The 16,304-nt window shown below is 50.5% G+C and overlaps 1 protein-coding gene across 2 annotated transcripts; it reads right to left on the bottom strand.

The window, feature by feature from the left end:
* Positions 1-1,200: 1,200 nt before the first annotated feature.
* Kcnk18 (potassium two pore domain channel subfamily K member 18) lies at positions 1,201-15,511 on the bottom strand. Of its 2 annotated transcripts, NM_001003820.2 has the most exon segments (3): positions 1,201-2,077; positions 11,896-12,024; positions 15,189-15,511. In NM_001003820.2, coding segments are annotated over 3 exon segments (1,218 nt in total). In that variant the 5' UTR covers positions 15,478-15,511; the 3' UTR covers positions 1,201-1,277.
* Between the last annotated feature and the right edge of the window lie 793 nt (positions 15,512-16,304).

The raw sequence follows: 16,304 nt of genomic DNA, 5'->3' as shown, positions 1-16,304 counted from the left end.
AGTGCAGTGTTTCTCTTATGGCTCCCCTCTGTAACACCAGCCATCACTTACCCAGGAACTAATTTTGCTAATTGCAGGACTCGGGTTTCTGAGCTTGCAAGACTCTCAAGGAGACAAGATGCAGCTAAGAGGTATTTCCAATAACCTCCAAATAAAGGAAATGGGACAGGTGTCCTTCCCCAACCTTGCCAACCAGGTCTCTGTATCATCTGTCACTCATCTTGGTCCTTAAAAAGCTGCTTGGAGACAGATGAGAATTAGGGTGCATTTTATAGGAGGGGACCCCAAAGATCCTGGTGGAAGAGGGGTCGATGATGAGAACCAGAGTCCATTTCCGAGTATGCTAATGATCACCTGAAGCTGTCTAGGAAGAGGAAGATGGTAGACAGCATAGCCTAGAGCTATTATATAGGAAAGGCAAGGCAACCAGTGCCATCTGTCCACCCATTGTCCATGAATGAAGGTGGCTCCCTCTGTGGCATTTCTAGTTGGTCAAGCACAGGCTCACACCTCACTGGCCAAAGATAGTCCACAGAGAGGGAGTAAGTTGCCAAGACACAGGTGGCATATCTACTACACATCACCATCCAGGGGCAGCTCCTGAGTGCCTCTACCCAGTGGGGACCAATCCATCCCTGGTGTGACAACAGTGTCACCATTGAATTCACACAGGTGGCACCATCCATGGGCTAGGCAGTGAGACAGAGGCTCTACTAGAATCCAGTCCTTTAGACTTCTCCGCTTGGCGATGTTAGTAGCCCAGGCTGGAGTAGGTGTCAAATGCATCCATTCATGCAGTCATTCAGGGGAAACCAGTTACCTAGATACACTTTGACTCATCAGGGGAGGCTGGGGCCACTTGGGAAGATTTTAACTCCCCTCAAAGTACAAATGCCAAGGACCAAGGTCAATTTTTTTTTCTTCCTGTCACCAAAAGAATAGTGAAATCATCAGTTCTTTCATATTTTTAAAATGGTGTCTTTCAGGCAGACAGGGACGCTGATTGAACTAAGAACAATGGAGATGACCTTTCCTCTTGTTGAAGGACAAGTGTGGCCAGGTTTCTGAGGGACCTCAATGCTGAACTTGGCCCTCATGTAGGTTGTTTCCCAAGCCTCAGTAGCTCAAATAGCAGATTACCACAGTCCAGGTCCTAACCCTGTACAAAACCAAGGTGGGGGAAGCCTGCGGGCTCACATCTGTCACAGAGACACCAGAACCCTCGGGGGTTTTGTTGTTGTTGTTGTTGTTTGTTTGTTTGTTTGTTTGTTTGTTTTTTAGCAAGGTAGCGAAACCTCTCTTTGGCAAACAAACAGCATGAGGGTTTTGTAGGTGTGCAGGAGCCGGTTCTGCATCAGTTTGAAGGCGATGAACAGGATCTCCATGCCCACGATGATGTAGATGGAGAAGAAGAGGAAGAAGTGAGGGTGCACTAACACGATGTCCCCGAACCCAATGGTGGTCAGTGTCACAAAGCAGAAGTAGAAGGCATCCTCGAAGCCTAGGTCGGTCTCCCAGAAGGGCAGGATAGCAGCTGCACAGGAGATGTATGCGAAGATGACCAGCGCGATGACGGGGAGAGGGATGTCCAGCCTCTCCACTTGCTGGCCCACTTCATCCAGATTGCTAAGAATAGAACAGGACAGCCGCCCCAGCACCAGCTCGGGACACGAGTTGCTCCTCTCGACCGGCCGCATGGGTGGTTGTAGCTCGTTCTGTTTCTCTCGAGCAACCAATCTCTCAAACAGCTCCACATTGCAGCTAGGAGATGCAGGCTCCCTGCTGGGCTGTGGGTCTAGGAGCTCGTCTGCACCAGCATCAATGACAATCTGAGGGATGGCTTCATCTGCGGGTTTGCTGTCAGTCTGCTTCCGGCATAGCAGAAGGGGGCGCCACTTGGAGATATCTCGGGGGAGGCAAAGGAGAGCCTGGAACCGGCTGTAAGCCCTAGATAAGATGGCGGCCAGGATGTCCCCGATGTCTGTGAGGACCAGGAACATTAAAGGGATTCCAAAGAGTGCATATAGCATGCACAGGAACTTACCCAGCCTGGTGACGGGGTACATGTGGCCATAACCTGAGAAACAAGACAGCCTGGTGTTGGTATCCATTTCCCATCATGCACCAGAGGTTCGAAAGAAATCTGCCATTTCTTCTCTTTAACATGAAACTTTACACAACAAAAATATTTCTCCTGGGTGAGGTGCATAACCATGGGGAAAGTTGGTGCTTAGCAAGCATAAGGCTGCGAGTTTAATCCCCGTGCTGAAAATAAATGTATGTATGAATAAATCATCTACCATGTGTGTGGCATGTGTTTTGACAGAGGGGCAATGTGATGGTTTGTATATGCTTGGCCCAGGAAGTGGCGCTATTAGGAGGTGTGGCCTTGTTGTAGTAGGTGTGGGTTTTAGATCCTTATCCTTGCTGGCTGTAAGTCAGCCTTCAGATGAAGATGTAGAACTCTCAGCTCTTCCTGCACCATGCCTGCCTGGAAACTACCATGCTCCCACCTTGATGATAACAGACTGAACCTCCGAACCTGTAAGCCAGCTCCAATTAAACGTTTTTAAGAGAGTTGCCTTGGTTATGGTGTCTACTCATGGCAGTAAAACCCTAAGACAGGCAGATAAGAAAGAAGAGAGGTAGCTAATATCCAGACTGAAAATGTCTTTGGCAGGGGACATTCTGGGGACAAAGTAATTGTCCTCCATTTACTGGGGCTATTTTGATGTGTTCCCCTGAGGCTGGGCTCTGCTCATCCAGAGGAGGCGCAGATGTGAAGTCACAGTTCTCACTGCATTTTTTATCCTCCCAAAGTTCTGGCTTCTAAGAAGCCACCGTTGCCCTTTTTCTAGTGTGTCTGGACCTCTTGGTATATTTGCTTTTCTATAGCAAGCATTTATTACATGCCAGTGGTGTAGACAGCAGTGAGCATTGCATTAAGGAACAATGGGAAGAAGCCAAAGTTACAACCATGTTGTCAGAGCTGCGAAGATTCAGGTGAGAGAGCTGCCCATGAGTGACAGGGAGGTTGTCAGCATGCAGCGCTCACACAGAACCTGGAAGACCTCCGTTTGACTGCTTACACGTTTTTTTGCACTTCAGCTTAGAGGTGGGACAGTCCTTCTTTTAAGCGACTAGCTGGGAAGATCCCCCCAGGCTGGGACCTGTGACACTGTAGGCTAGTCTATGTGATGCCCTGAGAGCGAACATCCACTTGGTGAACACCTGTTGTGGGTAGTGAGTAGCCAGCTTTCCCAGAGAGTTGTTCTCACCATTTACAAAGGGGGAAACTGAGGCAAGGGGCAATGAAGTGGATCAGCCCAGTGTGCATGTCTGATAAATAGTGCGATTCAAGAGTCTAGTCTACAAGGCTCTTCAGGCCTCAGCAGTGCTTGGAGTCTTGGGACAGAAATCCCGTCCATCGAGACCTGACTGACCAGGGCCCACCAGGGTCTGTTTTTCTGACACTTCTATGCCACTCTCCCTACTGCAGGAGACAGGAGCTGGAGCAGGGCCAGCAGCCCCTCAGAATGGGCAACCGGAGCTTTTATAGCTATGGACAAGCAGAGAAAAAACTCTGTGGTGGGTACTTGTGCTTAATCTTTGACTAATATTAGAAAAATGTACCCATCGTGCAAATTAAATTGAAGGTGATTCTTTGAAGGCTGAATACCGGTCTCCTCTCTGCTTATGCTGGCTCCCTGTTGGAAATTTGGCCTCCCAAGTGCAGACTGTGGGATGCCCACCTCACCAGGGTCCTAGGGAGGGAGAGAATGGAGCCAGGACAACCTCCCTGTCACATGTGGTTCTCAAAAGTTCTCATCAGACCCCTTTCATCTGTCTCTGAGCATCAAATTCTTCCAGGCCAGGGGCTGGGCAGGGGCCATGTGGTATCAGGGTTCGTTAACTTGTGTGTTCATTCATCTAGCAAGTAGTTACTACATGCTTAGTGGATTCCTGCCTGAGGACACATGAGCATTTACAGGGTCCGATCTCGCTGAGCCTCTGGTTCAGGGGAAGCCAATGTCAATCAAATACCCACCAAAGTGACTGTTACTGTTTTAATTGAGGCCCAGGCTCAGAAGGAATAGAGCAACTATTATAAACGGGATTGAAACAAAGGCTTGCATTTTGGATTTAGGCTCAGGGAAAATTTCTTGGGGAGGTGATTGGAACAGAGATGGAAAGGGGAACTACCCTGATTTACTTTGACACTGACCAAAACCATTATGAGAGGAAAGGAGTTGTGTGGTTTACAGGTTACGGCCCATTGCTGAGGAAAGCCAGAGCAGAAACTTGAGGCAGGAACTTAGAGGCAGAAACTGAAGCAGAGTTGATGGGAAACCCTTCTTACTGGCTTGTTCTCCTGCCCATGTTCAGCTCCTTTCTTACACAGGCCAGACTGTGAGGATCATGCTGGGCTGGGCCCACCGCACACACATCCAAGGTGTTACCGGGAGCTGAAACCCAGCCTGCTGTGGTGCACTCACCAAGCCGTGCGCTCAGGACTCTGTCTCCCTAGAGAGGTTTCTAAATTTTAACCCAAGTGTCTCCAGAGCAAAGCTGTCTTATATAAGGAATCAAAAACAGGCCAGTGTGACGATTGAACAAGAATGGCCCTGTTAGGCTCACATGGTTAATGTTTGCTCACCAGGAAATGGAGTTTTTGATAGGAATAGAAGGATTAGGTGTGGCCTTGTTGGAAGGGTGGGCCACTAGGGGTAGGCTTTCAGGTTTCAAAAGCCCAAGTCAGGCCCAGACACACACGAGCTCGTATGTGCACATACATACACTCTCTCTCCCCCCTCCCCCTCCCCCCCTCCCCCTCCCCTTCTGCTCCCCTTCCCCCCCCTCTCTCTGGTGTGCCTGTCTCTCCCTCTTCTTCTTTCTCTTTCCCTCTCCCTTCCTTCCCTCCTCTCTCTTCCTGTTGCCGAGGATCCTAATGTAGAAAGAACTCTCAGCCACTTATCCAGCACCATGTCTGCCTGTATGCTGCCATGCTCCCACCATAATAATGGACTGAAACTGTAAGCACACCCTCAATTAAACGCTTTCTTTTCCTTTTTATTTTTTTAAAGAGTTGCCTTCATATGGTGTCTCTTCACAGCAATAGAACAGGGTCTAGGACAGCCAGTGTGGCTACCAGACATTGATCAGAGGGAGAGTAGTGGGGTGACTGGAGAAAGAAGAGGGATCTAAGGACTTAAAGAAGGTATACCAGCTGGGCGATGGTGGCAGCGGCACACACCTTTAATCCCAGCACTTAGGAGGCAGAGGGAGATAACACTCTATGAGTTCAAGGCCAGCCTTGTCTACATATCGAGTTCCAGGACAGCCAGGCTTGCACAGAGAGATACTGTCTTGGAAAAAAGGTGGAGGGGGATAACTTGGAGTCTAAGACAGATACTAGGAATTAGAACCCAGAGCCATCATATCTGAATCCTCTCAAATACGCTGATTTTTGAGTGAGCTCCCACACAGAGAAGTTTGGCAGAGCTAAGGGACACAGAGGAGCAAGTGGTTGAAGTGAGGGCCACCTTACTCCAATTCATGGGCTCTGTGACCTGAGCCAAGACATTTTCTAAATTGCTGCCTAGATTTCCTTGGGTGCAAAATCGAAAGGCAGCACTTAATCCCCAAGGAACTGGAGCAAGGCCTGGAATCCCCATTATGTGGAAGGCTGAGGCAGAAGGATAGGAAGTTCAAAGCTGACTCTGAGCCTGGAGCATCAGTAAAGACTCTATGCCCAAGCTTCAGGTGGGCCCCTCAGAGCCATCACAGGCTTAAGGATGTCACAGGCTATGAACAAGTCCTCTACATAAGAAACACCTCACTTTCCAGATAGGGCACAAGCTTCATGTTCTCATGCACTTCAGGAAGCTAACAGCAGGCTCTTTAGAAGTCTCTGCCTCCCCTCCAAAGCTTCTAAAGTCAGGGCATGGAGTTAAATTTATTTCCGTTTAAAGAATCAAATCTAATATTGCTCGCACAGTCTGTAAAGTGCTTTTTAGGATCAAAACCCCCTGCACAGCAGAACTTCTGGCCATCTCCATTACTGACCAAGTTTAATGGACAATAAACAGACAAGGCATACGACCTCTGGCAGGGCCACATAGCTGCATCCCACAAGAGCCTGAACCTTTCACCTGAAGACTTTATCCAGGAACATGTCCAACCCCAGGTGGGCTTCCTAAGACCCTCTGAGTGAGATGTGTTTACAGTCCAGAAGATCTGCAGCATTCCAGAAAAGGACCCTGGGAGAAAGGTCTCTGAGGGCACACAGCACCATGTGGGGAATGGGCTATCTGCCCCAATTACCGAATGCTGAAACGCAGAACGGGAAACTATCGCTTCCTATAATGCATCCGTTATTCCAATACCATCACTCCGTTGCACTTAGCCTGCCAAGTATTTAATAGCCCAAGCATTTCTCTTCCTGATTCCAGGGGGGCTGAGCCAGGTGAGAAGGGACCAGCCTCATACCTACCGGGTGTTTCTTTGGAAGCATTAGGGCCAGGTGTCTTTCAGGTGAGTTGAAGAGGCAGGGCTGCAGAAGCATTGCAGAGGGACTGTTGTACCCAGCGGCGGTCACAGGCAGTACCAACACACCCCACCATCCTCTTTCAGGGTACTTTTGGGCACAGGCTTCTCTAATTGACTCCCACAATAGGGAGTGGTTTGATGTTCCTGAGATTTAAACCAAGCTAATGTATTTCAACTACACCAGGGATTTGAGGCCTTGACTCCCATTAGAGACACCTGAAAAACTCATACTGCTGCCTGGGCCTGGATACTAATAGGTCTGGGGCAGGGCTCATGGGGCCTTATGGGAGATAGGGAGGAGGTTAGGATATGCAGCTGGGCTAAAGGCCCTGTGTGGACAATGTCTCCAATGTTAGTGTGTCTCAGCCGGGGCGGGGATGTGGCTTAGCTGGTAGAGTGCTTGTCTAGCATACACAAAGCTCTGTGTAAGCATTGTGGCACATGCCTGTAGTCACAGCACTTGGGAGGTGGAGGCAAGAAGATGAGGAACTCAAGGTTCTTCAAAGGTGGTTCTAGAAAGGCTGACTGGTTAAGACCAGAAGTTGTCAACTTGTGGGTTGCGACCCATTTTGGGGTAGAAAGACCCTTTCACAGGGGCCGCCTAAGACCGTTGGAAAACAGGGACATTTGCATTGATCCGTAACAGTAGCGAAATTAAAGTTACAAAGTAGCAATGAAAGTAATTTTGTGGTCGGGGAATCAACACAATGAGGAACTGTGTTAAAGAGTCACAGCGCTAGAAGGTTGAGAACTTCTGGGACAAGGAAGACACTGCAGATGCCATACCTGGTGGCGCTGAATGTTAATCTGCATTCCTCACATACTCCTCAGTTGTGCGGACTCAAGTGTCCAACATGCCTTGATCTGTTACACTAGGCTGGTGGTCCTCAGCAGACTCCATCTGGGAAAGCCTGGAGACAGCTTGGGGGCAGTGTGAACCGTGTTCTGTGTCTAACAGGTAGAGGTCAGAGATGGTGCATAGCTTCCTACAAGGAATGGGCTCCTACAAGTTCTTGAAGGAGAGTAAGAAGACAACCGAAGCGTGTTCTCTCAGCCCCCTGCTTCTCCCCAGTATCTTACTCAAGATGGCTTCTCCCCTGTCCCACAATTCCTTCATACTGGTCTCTAGACTTAGCTTAGGGCTTCGGATGGTTAATCTCAGTTGTCACTGTTTCCAGATCACCATGGAAACAAACTTCTGAGCATGGTTGAGGGATTTCCTAGACTGGGTTTAAGGGAAGATCCACCATAAATTCACCGAGCTGGGCTTCCTTACCAAACAGAGGAAGCAAGTTAAATAGCGGCTTTCACTGTTCTCTGCTTCCTGACTAGATGGCATGTGGCCCTCTGCCTCATGCTCCTGCTGAAACAACATCCCCACCAGGAGAGACTTCACCTTCTACCTGTGAGCCAAAACCCTTCCTTCGCTGAGCAGCTCTTGTCTGGTATTTCGTCTCAGCAACAGAAGAAGCAGCTAAGAGAGGGATTGATCACTGCCCTGCCTGCCCTAGCCATCCTGAGGACAGGAACAGTCATGGGACCCACTCGTGGGGTTAGCGATAATGAATAACAATAACGGAGATGATCGATCACTTGGCCCTTGCTGTGCCTTGGTTCCTGTGCTTTTCTACCTGTTACCTACATCACCCACCCTGCCTGTCTGTCACACAACCAGACCCATGGCTGCAAGAGCCCTTTTGGAGCTTGTGAGGTGCACGAGGCATGGAGACAGAAGCTGAGGTCTCAGTAAGCAGCCGTTCTCCCTGGTCCTTCTTAAACTGCCCTCCCCCACTTAGGAGTAGATCCATTGGATATTGGTCACCCAGTGAGCTCATCTCACTGGCCATTTGGGAGATGGACAGAGATAAATGGGAAGCCTCTAGAAAAAGATCTCTGCTGTTGATAGGGAACCCAGGGAAGGAAGGGAATAGTTAGCCCTTTTCAAATTACGTGTGTTTATGTCTAGAAGTGATGTGGACCCTGTGGGCCTTGTGGGACCCCACTGAGCAAGAGGTGAAGGAAGCCTGATATTTAGTGCCCCGGGAGCTGCACGTTTGCCCTGAACTCTATGTGCTTTCCACCAGCCTCTCCCTGGTGCATGGGCGGGGGCAGTGGGATGACATAATTTTCTTGCCCACAGTTGAGTCAGGTGGTCAGGCAGCTGCTGAAATTACTGTGGCTGAACACTGACATATGGTCTCAACCTACCCTCCCAAGTGCCCTAGAGATAAGTCTGGCGGGGCTGTAGGGCATCTATGAGTCCCCGTATCAGGCTCAGAGGGCCACATCTCTTTAGAGGATACCCAGCTCTGAGTCTTGGTGGCCAGGCTCTGAAATCCACAGCTGACCACTACAGTCTGCCACCCTGGGACATGAGGGGTAGAACTCAATAGCATTTCTGTGTCTCCTGGTGGCCCAACCCTCCTCGGATGGGGACCTGCTCCTCTGAAGGACAAGGGCATCAAGCCTTTGGCCTTGAAAGGGGAAGGACTAAGCAAAGTGCCATGCTCTTGATGAGAACTCTGACTGACCCAAGAGCTCCTGGTTTGGCCTTCCCAGCAGGCCTATCTGCTAAATGGCCAGATGGAAGGCTGTGTAACTTGGAACCTGCCCTCATTGCTAGAGTCCTCTCAGAGCTGATCTATCACATAGAGTCCAAGTTTCTCCCACAACCCTGGAGGCTAGCTCTATAGAAAGACCCGAGGACTCTTCTCCTAGAGGAACTTCTCCATAAAGGGGCTACTATGGTTGGGGTTTTACAGGGATCATTTCTCCTTCCCGGAAGCTCCCTGTCTTTGATCTGTCAGACTCCAACTCACAGGTCATGTCTACAAGAAGCCCTCACCCTGCCCAAGACAAGCCAAGGCCTGTCCCATCTGTGTCACCTGCCCCTTTCTCGACTGTTCCTCTGTGTGTTTCTTAATGGGTTAGTGACCCGTGGGTTGTTCTCTATTGTCCCTGTATGACATCAGACAGGCTTCCCAGGGAAGGAACACTCAACCTGTTCCTATGTGCTGGGGAGACAAGTGGGTTACAGGGAGAGAAAGCAGAGTGGACTCAAGTGTACATGAGCTGTGTGACTGAGCCTCAGTTCCTCCCTCTGGAGTATGGGGATAACTGTACCTGTCTGGTTTGGGCATGAGAAGAACTATATGCATGAAGAAGTTAGGGCTGGGGATGGAGTTCAGTGGTGCAGGACTTGTCTCGCCTGAGCAAGCCATGGGCTTGAACACACACACACACACACACACACACACACACACAGGAACAAGGACATATTAATTGCAGTCATGGATTTGTGGGACAACCGGAAGAAAGAGGTGTGATGCAGGAAAGACCACGCCTACATCCCATGTCCTCTGTCACTCAGGATCCAGGCCTTTGTGTGACCCCTGAGAGGAGTGTGTATGGCTTTGAGGGCTCTCAGAGTCCGTCTTTAAATGAGTGGCTGTTTATAGCACTTTTTCCAGGGCAGGCAGTCTATTTTCAAGCCCCCGCCCCTCCCTGGTTCTAAAGGAGCCTCCTCTGAATGACTGTCACATGACTTTCACACGAGGAATCTTTTATTATCCTGGGAACACCCAAGTCAAGTGCAAAGACCAGCTATGGCCAGCTCTGTCCTCTCTGGGATGTCTGCCCTTCCTCGGGCCACCGTGTGCTCTGGGCTCCATAGACAGAGGTTCAGGAATCGAAGTTAACTTGTGCATAAGCACAGCTTCCCGAGCAGAAGACAGAGGGCTGAAGCACCTCACAGACCTACAAGGTCAGCCCCCTCCCTCCTTGAGGGAACAGTAGTAGACCAAGTCTTAAAGTAGTAGACCAAGTCCCACTCGGCCTGTGACTGGGATTGCTGGGCTCAGAATGTGGAGCGCAGATCACCCCATTCTGCTGGCGCCACTGTGAGAACCAGACATGGACATGGCCTGGGTTGTGTATTAAGTTTTGCAGCCACAGAAAGCACATTATAATGCTTGGACACTCAGCTTCATTCCATACCCACACCACACCCTCTGGCCACTCCCCACGAGTCACCTGCCACCCGGATGCCAAGGGTCTGGAGCCCACTCTCCAGTCCCAGCCCTCAGCCCAGCTCCAAGCCCACATTCACAGCAGCCCTGGGCATCCAGCCCCTATCCTCTCTACTCTCCCAGCCTGCCCATCCTAGCCATAAAGGCCAGAAACCCCGATACTAGCCTGAAGTCTCTACCCCATGTTCCAAATCTTCCTCTAGGCAGCCTTCCTACCCTCCAATCACAGCTGTTGTCCTGACTTAGATCACTATTGCCCACATGGGCTTTTGAAGAAGCTTCCTGTGACCAGTTTCTCTCCTGGTCCTGTGCTGAAGCTGCAGGGGGTCTCTGGGAGGCTGGGCTACCAACTATTTCCCTGCTGGAAATTGACTGCACAGGCCCCTGTCCTAAGGATGAGAAGCCTTTTCAGCCCCATGACCTGGCTTCAATCTCTGTCTCTCCCTCTCCCTCTTCCTCTCCCTCTTCCCCCCTCCTTCCTCTCTTTACTCCTAATCGTGACATACCTCCTTATAGCACCAGGTATTCTCTCTCTCTCTCTCTCTCTCTCTCTCTCTCTCTCTCTCTCTCTCTCTCTCTTTCTCCCTCCCTCCCTCCCTCTCTCGCCTCTCCTCCCTCCCACCCTCCTCTCTTTACTCCTGACATACCTCCTTATAGCACCAGGTATTTCGTTTGTTCTCAGGCCTTCGATTGCACTGTGTGATTGCACCAGAATGTCCTCATCACCCGACCACCTCACCTCTCTGCCTTTCCATCCAGGAACCCCAGCAGACTCAGCAGACTGTCACCCCTAAGAGGCCTTTAAACCATTCTCATGGTTGGATGCCCCCGCCCAAGGCTGATACAGCTGCCCCTGTTCTCTACTGTCAGGGCCCCTTGAGCACATCACTGTCATGCACAAATCCTGCGTGATCACCTGTGAGCATGTCAAACTTGCCCAGGAGCTTGTGGAGTGAAGCCATGTCTGCCCTCTTCCCAGCTGATCTAGACATGCAAGGTGAGCCAACTGCTTCATGCATGAGCACTCGGTCAACGGTACAAGAAGGACCACAGTCTGGCCTGTACCTTGCTCACCAGGGCCCTTGCCCAGGCATGGGGCTGCAGCCACTGAAGAGGGAAGAATGCCATCTTCTGATGTGTCCCCCACCTTGAGACAAGCAGCAACCCCCCTTCCCCCCTTGCAGCTACACTCCTTATACCCCTAGCCTAGGAGAAGCTCCCGAAACCACTCTTCCTTGTATTAGATGCCTCAACATACCTGCTAGAACATGCCCCATGTCTCTCCCAGGCAAGCTGTTATTTGCAGCAGGACACTTACCCACTGTGCTGAACACTGTGCAGCAGAAGAAAAGAGCACTCAAGAAGGACCAGTCCTCAGGCGCCTTGAACCACTGGGGCTTGAGCTGCTGTAGATGCTCACACAGGTCTTTCCTGCTACCTTCAACCACTGGGGAAAGACCACAGTGATGAAAGGACTGTCTGCTCAGACAATCCCATCCAGTGAGAGGACCAGGGACAGCATCCCCATCCCACCCCATTGTTCCCAGCAACACTGCAGTGTGGACATCAAAGCTGTCCCTGCAAATGCTTCCATGGCTTAGATCCAATTGCTGGTGCCTATGGAGACTGAGAGGGCTGATAGTTCCATGGGAGCCTGGCTGTGAGCTCAGCAGTCTTAGGGGTTTCCTTCCTTCCTTCCTTCCTTCCTTCCTTCCTTCCTTCTTCCTTTCCTTCCTCCTTCCTTTCTTCTTCCTTTCCTTCCTCCTTCCTTCCTTCTTTCCTTTCTTCCTCCTTCCTTCCTCCTTCCTTCCTTCTTTCCTTTCTTCCTCCTTCCTTCCTCCTTCCTTCCTTCTTTCCTTTCTTCCTCCTTCCTTCCTCCTTCCTTTCTCCTTCTTTCCTCCTTGCTCCTTCTTTCTCTCCTTTTTCCTTCTTTCCTTCCTTCCTTCTTCCTTTCCTTCCTCCTTCCTTCCTTCCTCCTTTCCTTCCTCCTTCCTTTCTTCCTCCTTCCTTCCTCCTTCCTTCCTTCTTTCCTTTCTTCCTCCTTCCTTCCTCCCTCCTTCCTTCCTTCTTTCCTTTCTTCCTCCTTCCTTCCTCCCTCCTTCCTCCCTCCTTCCTTCCTTCTTTCCTTTCTTCCTCCTTCCTTCCTCCCTCCTTCCTTCCTCCCTCCTTCCTTCCTTCCTCCTTCCTTCCTTCCTCCTTCCTTCCTCCTTCCTTCCTTCTTTCCTTTCTTCTTCCTTCCTCCTTCCTTCCTTCTTTCCTTTCTTCCTCCTTCCTTCCTCCTTTCTTTCTCCTTCCTTCCTCCTTCCTCCTTCTTTCTCTCCTTCTTCCTTCTTTCCTTCCTTCCTTCTTTCCTTTCTTCCTCCTTCCTTCTTTCCTTTCTTTCTCCTTCCTTCCTCCCTCCTTCCTTCCTTCCTTCCTTCCTTCCTTCTTCCACAGTCCTAAACTATTTTTTTTTGAGACAAAAAGAGGGCCCAGGCTGACCCCAATGCTAAAACAACCAAAGATATCCTTGGGTTTCTAATCTTCCTGACTCCACCTCCCAAATGTTGGGATTACAGGCATGGGCCATCACACTGGTTTATGTGGCACTGGGGCTTTATGCATGCTAGCCCCAACTGACTAAGCTACAGCCTCAACCCCTTGAAGGATCTCTTAGTGTTTGAAGCATTTCTCTCACGTTTTACTTTATTTGTTTTGTTACTGTTTGGATCTTTGGAGTTTTGTTGCTGTTGTTGTTTTTTGAGACAGGTTCTTGCTATGCACCATTGGCTGACCTAGAATTTGCTATGTAGGGCAGGCTGGCTTCAGATGGTACCAATCCTCCCATCTTTGCCTGGTGGGTGCCCAGATTACAGTCATGTACCACCAAGTCCATCCTTCTTTATTTGTTTTCAAGAGGAATAAAAGCCTCTGCTCTCTCTCTTATAGAATTTTAAACCAGAAGCAAAGGGCTTTCAGGAAGGCCGACTGTGGTAAGACGCCCTGGCTCCTGCAGTACACAGAGCCACCAGCTTGATGAGCTCACGGAGCTCCCAGCTCAGCCTACGGCTGTCTCTTGGGATGGAAAGCCTTGGTCCCTGGGCTCAGATCATGGCACAGAGCCTGGCCCACAGCAGAAGCCACTACTCGTTTTAATTGAATGGCACCAGCCTGGGAATCTGGCATCTAGACTCACCTAAACTACTTAAAGCTCTAGACAAAAGGCTAATTTCTGAGCCTCAGTTTCCCCATTTGCCAAGCAGTGTGGCCTGGTGGTAAGAAGTTCAGACTCTACAGTGCCTGGGATAGAATGTCTCATTGGCTTGTATGTGAACTCCGAAAGTCATGTGACCTTCCTGGGGCTCCATCAAAAGGGAGAGAATTCTTATCCAAGGTAAGGGTGCCTGGGGAGGGTTAATGAGGGAATGCTCTAACTAACACTTATCAGCCCTTGACTCCCCAACGCTCCGTGACTGCAGACTCTGCTGCCGTGAGTCCAGGGTTCCTTTACAAATGAGATTTCCTGTCCAGCCTCAGGGATCCTGATTGTGTGGATCTGGGAGAAAGCCCGGATGTGTGTGCTTTAAACAGATCCCCTGGGTGAATCTGAGGCGGGGGCTGGTTCAGGGAGCTTTGAACTTGATGGAGACAGGAGTGTTAGGACAGCCGCAAGTGTCCCAACAGCATATGAAGCATCTCCCTGGCCACTTAGTAGAAGAGTCACTAGGACAAACATGCAAGAAAAGGCACCCTCCCCGGAGTGGGATTCTGCTTCCCTGGACTAGCTCTCACTAAGTCCCAGATGACAAGGCTCCCAAACCATGTCCCTGGGGAGTACCAGCATGCAAAAGTCGTGCAGGACTGTGAGTGGAGGGAAGTCCTAACCGTCTTCTCCTGTTTCTTTTTTTTAACTTATCTCTTATTCTATTTTATTTTCCCTTGCTCTGATGATTATCTTTCATCTCTGCTCTTCTCGTGCTCTGTGATTATAACTTTGCAGGACCCAACCAAGGGATGAAATACAGAGGGACAGGCACTAAGGATGCCTGTTGAGCATCTTCAGCCTTGCAGAGACCTAGAGCGTCCATCTCTGTTTCAAAGGGGTTCTTACTATTGGCAGGTCTCGGAAGGTGGGTCCCCCTTCTCTCTGGTAGACTATGGTCCTGCTGCCAGAGATCTCACACACTAAGTTAAGCCAACAACCTGGCCATCACCAGTCCCAACCCCTGACCATACCCACAACAAGCCTTCTACAAACTGAAATAGGAATCAACTTTGTTCATCCTGGGGAATCCAAGCCCAGTTTGGATGGTTCTTTGAAACCTCAAAGGGATTTCGTTGCACCACTGATCCCGCCCACCCCACCAAATCTCCAGTGACTAACCCTCTCCTAAGCCCCAGGGGTCGGGTGGGGCTGATGGGAGCCTGAGGCCCAGAGCAACTGCTTATGGCTTTGTCTCTCTTCACTGATCCCCTGGGTGGACATCTGTCCATCTCTCCTCTGCTCAGAGAACAGAAGTGAGACTCAGGGAAATCATTTGCCTAGATTCTCTCAGGAGTGAGAATGTTACTGACAAAAAGCAGCCTCCTACCAGGGCATCTCTGAGACAGTAACTGCTCCTTGGCACCTACCTGTCAGGTTGCATTTCAGGATGTTGCACAGCTTGTCCAGGAACTTCTTCAACTCAGGGTTCTCCTCTGCTTCTGGGTCAGGGCGGCCCTCGACAGCGGAGAAGAGAGCAGCACCCACCAGCGCATAGGTTACCAGGCAGCAAAGGAAGCAGAGGCCGGGCAGAAGCTTGCCCAGGGCCTCAGGACAGCATCCTCTGGCCTTCCCCGGGGCCTCAGGGCAGCATCCGCTGGCCTTCCCCAGGGCCTCGGGACAGCGTCTTCTGGCTTCAGGTGGCTCCTCAGCCTCCATCCTCTTGATGCATCTGAGGATAGGATGGGAGGAATGTGTAGAGGAGACTGGAGCATTCAGTCTGGGAGAGGAAGGTGGGAGTGGCCGGAGAATGGCCAGGCTCCAGCCTTAAGTGGATGGTGCGTGAGCTTCCCAGAGGACTCAGAAGCAGCCGGAACCCATCATGTTCGGCTCATCCAAACAACTGGGATGGCGCCCCTGTTAGCGCCCCAAATTGCTATTGATCCTCCTGACCAGCGCCAGAGTTTCTGGCGGGGGCTTTGGGAGGACCTCAGAGATTGTTTTGTACTTTGCTCTGTCTTTCCCGTTCTGAAACTGCAGCTTCGGCTGCCAGGTACCAAATTTGGCATTCAGTATTTAGTGAAATGACCGTCCTTTCCGAACACTGTTCAGGCACCTCTTAACCGGGCATACCTGGAATATTGGACAACAGGAGTAAGAGCAAAGCATAGGCCCACTGTTTCCAAAATGCTGGAACCTGTCTGGGGCTCTCACTGACCTGGAACTTGCCAAAGAGACCAAGCTAGCTGGTCAGAAACCCCGTTCACCTGTCTCCACCTCCCCAGGCTCCGCCTCCCCAGGCTCCCCACCAGGCTCCACCTCCCCACGCTCCGCCTCTCCAGGCTCCGCCTCCCTAGTACTGTGTTAAGGGTTGGGGATTTAGCTCGGTGGGTTCGGTCCCCAGCTCCGAAAAAAAGAAAAATAAATAAACAAATAAATAAGTAAATAGGTGCGTTCAGGCCCTGTCCTTTTCCTCTTCTTTTTTTGGGGATTGAACTCACGCTGGCACGGCACATACTCTACTAATGGAGTCATCTACCTAGCCT

The sequence above is a fragment of the Rattus norvegicus genome, chromosome 1 (assembly GCF_021556685.1).
Source record: "Rattus norvegicus strain SHRSP/BbbUtx chromosome 1, alternate assembly SHRSP_T2T, whole genome shotgun sequence".
NCBI classification, from domain to species: Eukaryota; Metazoa; Chordata; class Mammalia; order Rodentia; family Muridae; genus Rattus; species Rattus norvegicus.
This window is presented reverse-complemented; position numbering and strand designations above follow the sequence as displayed.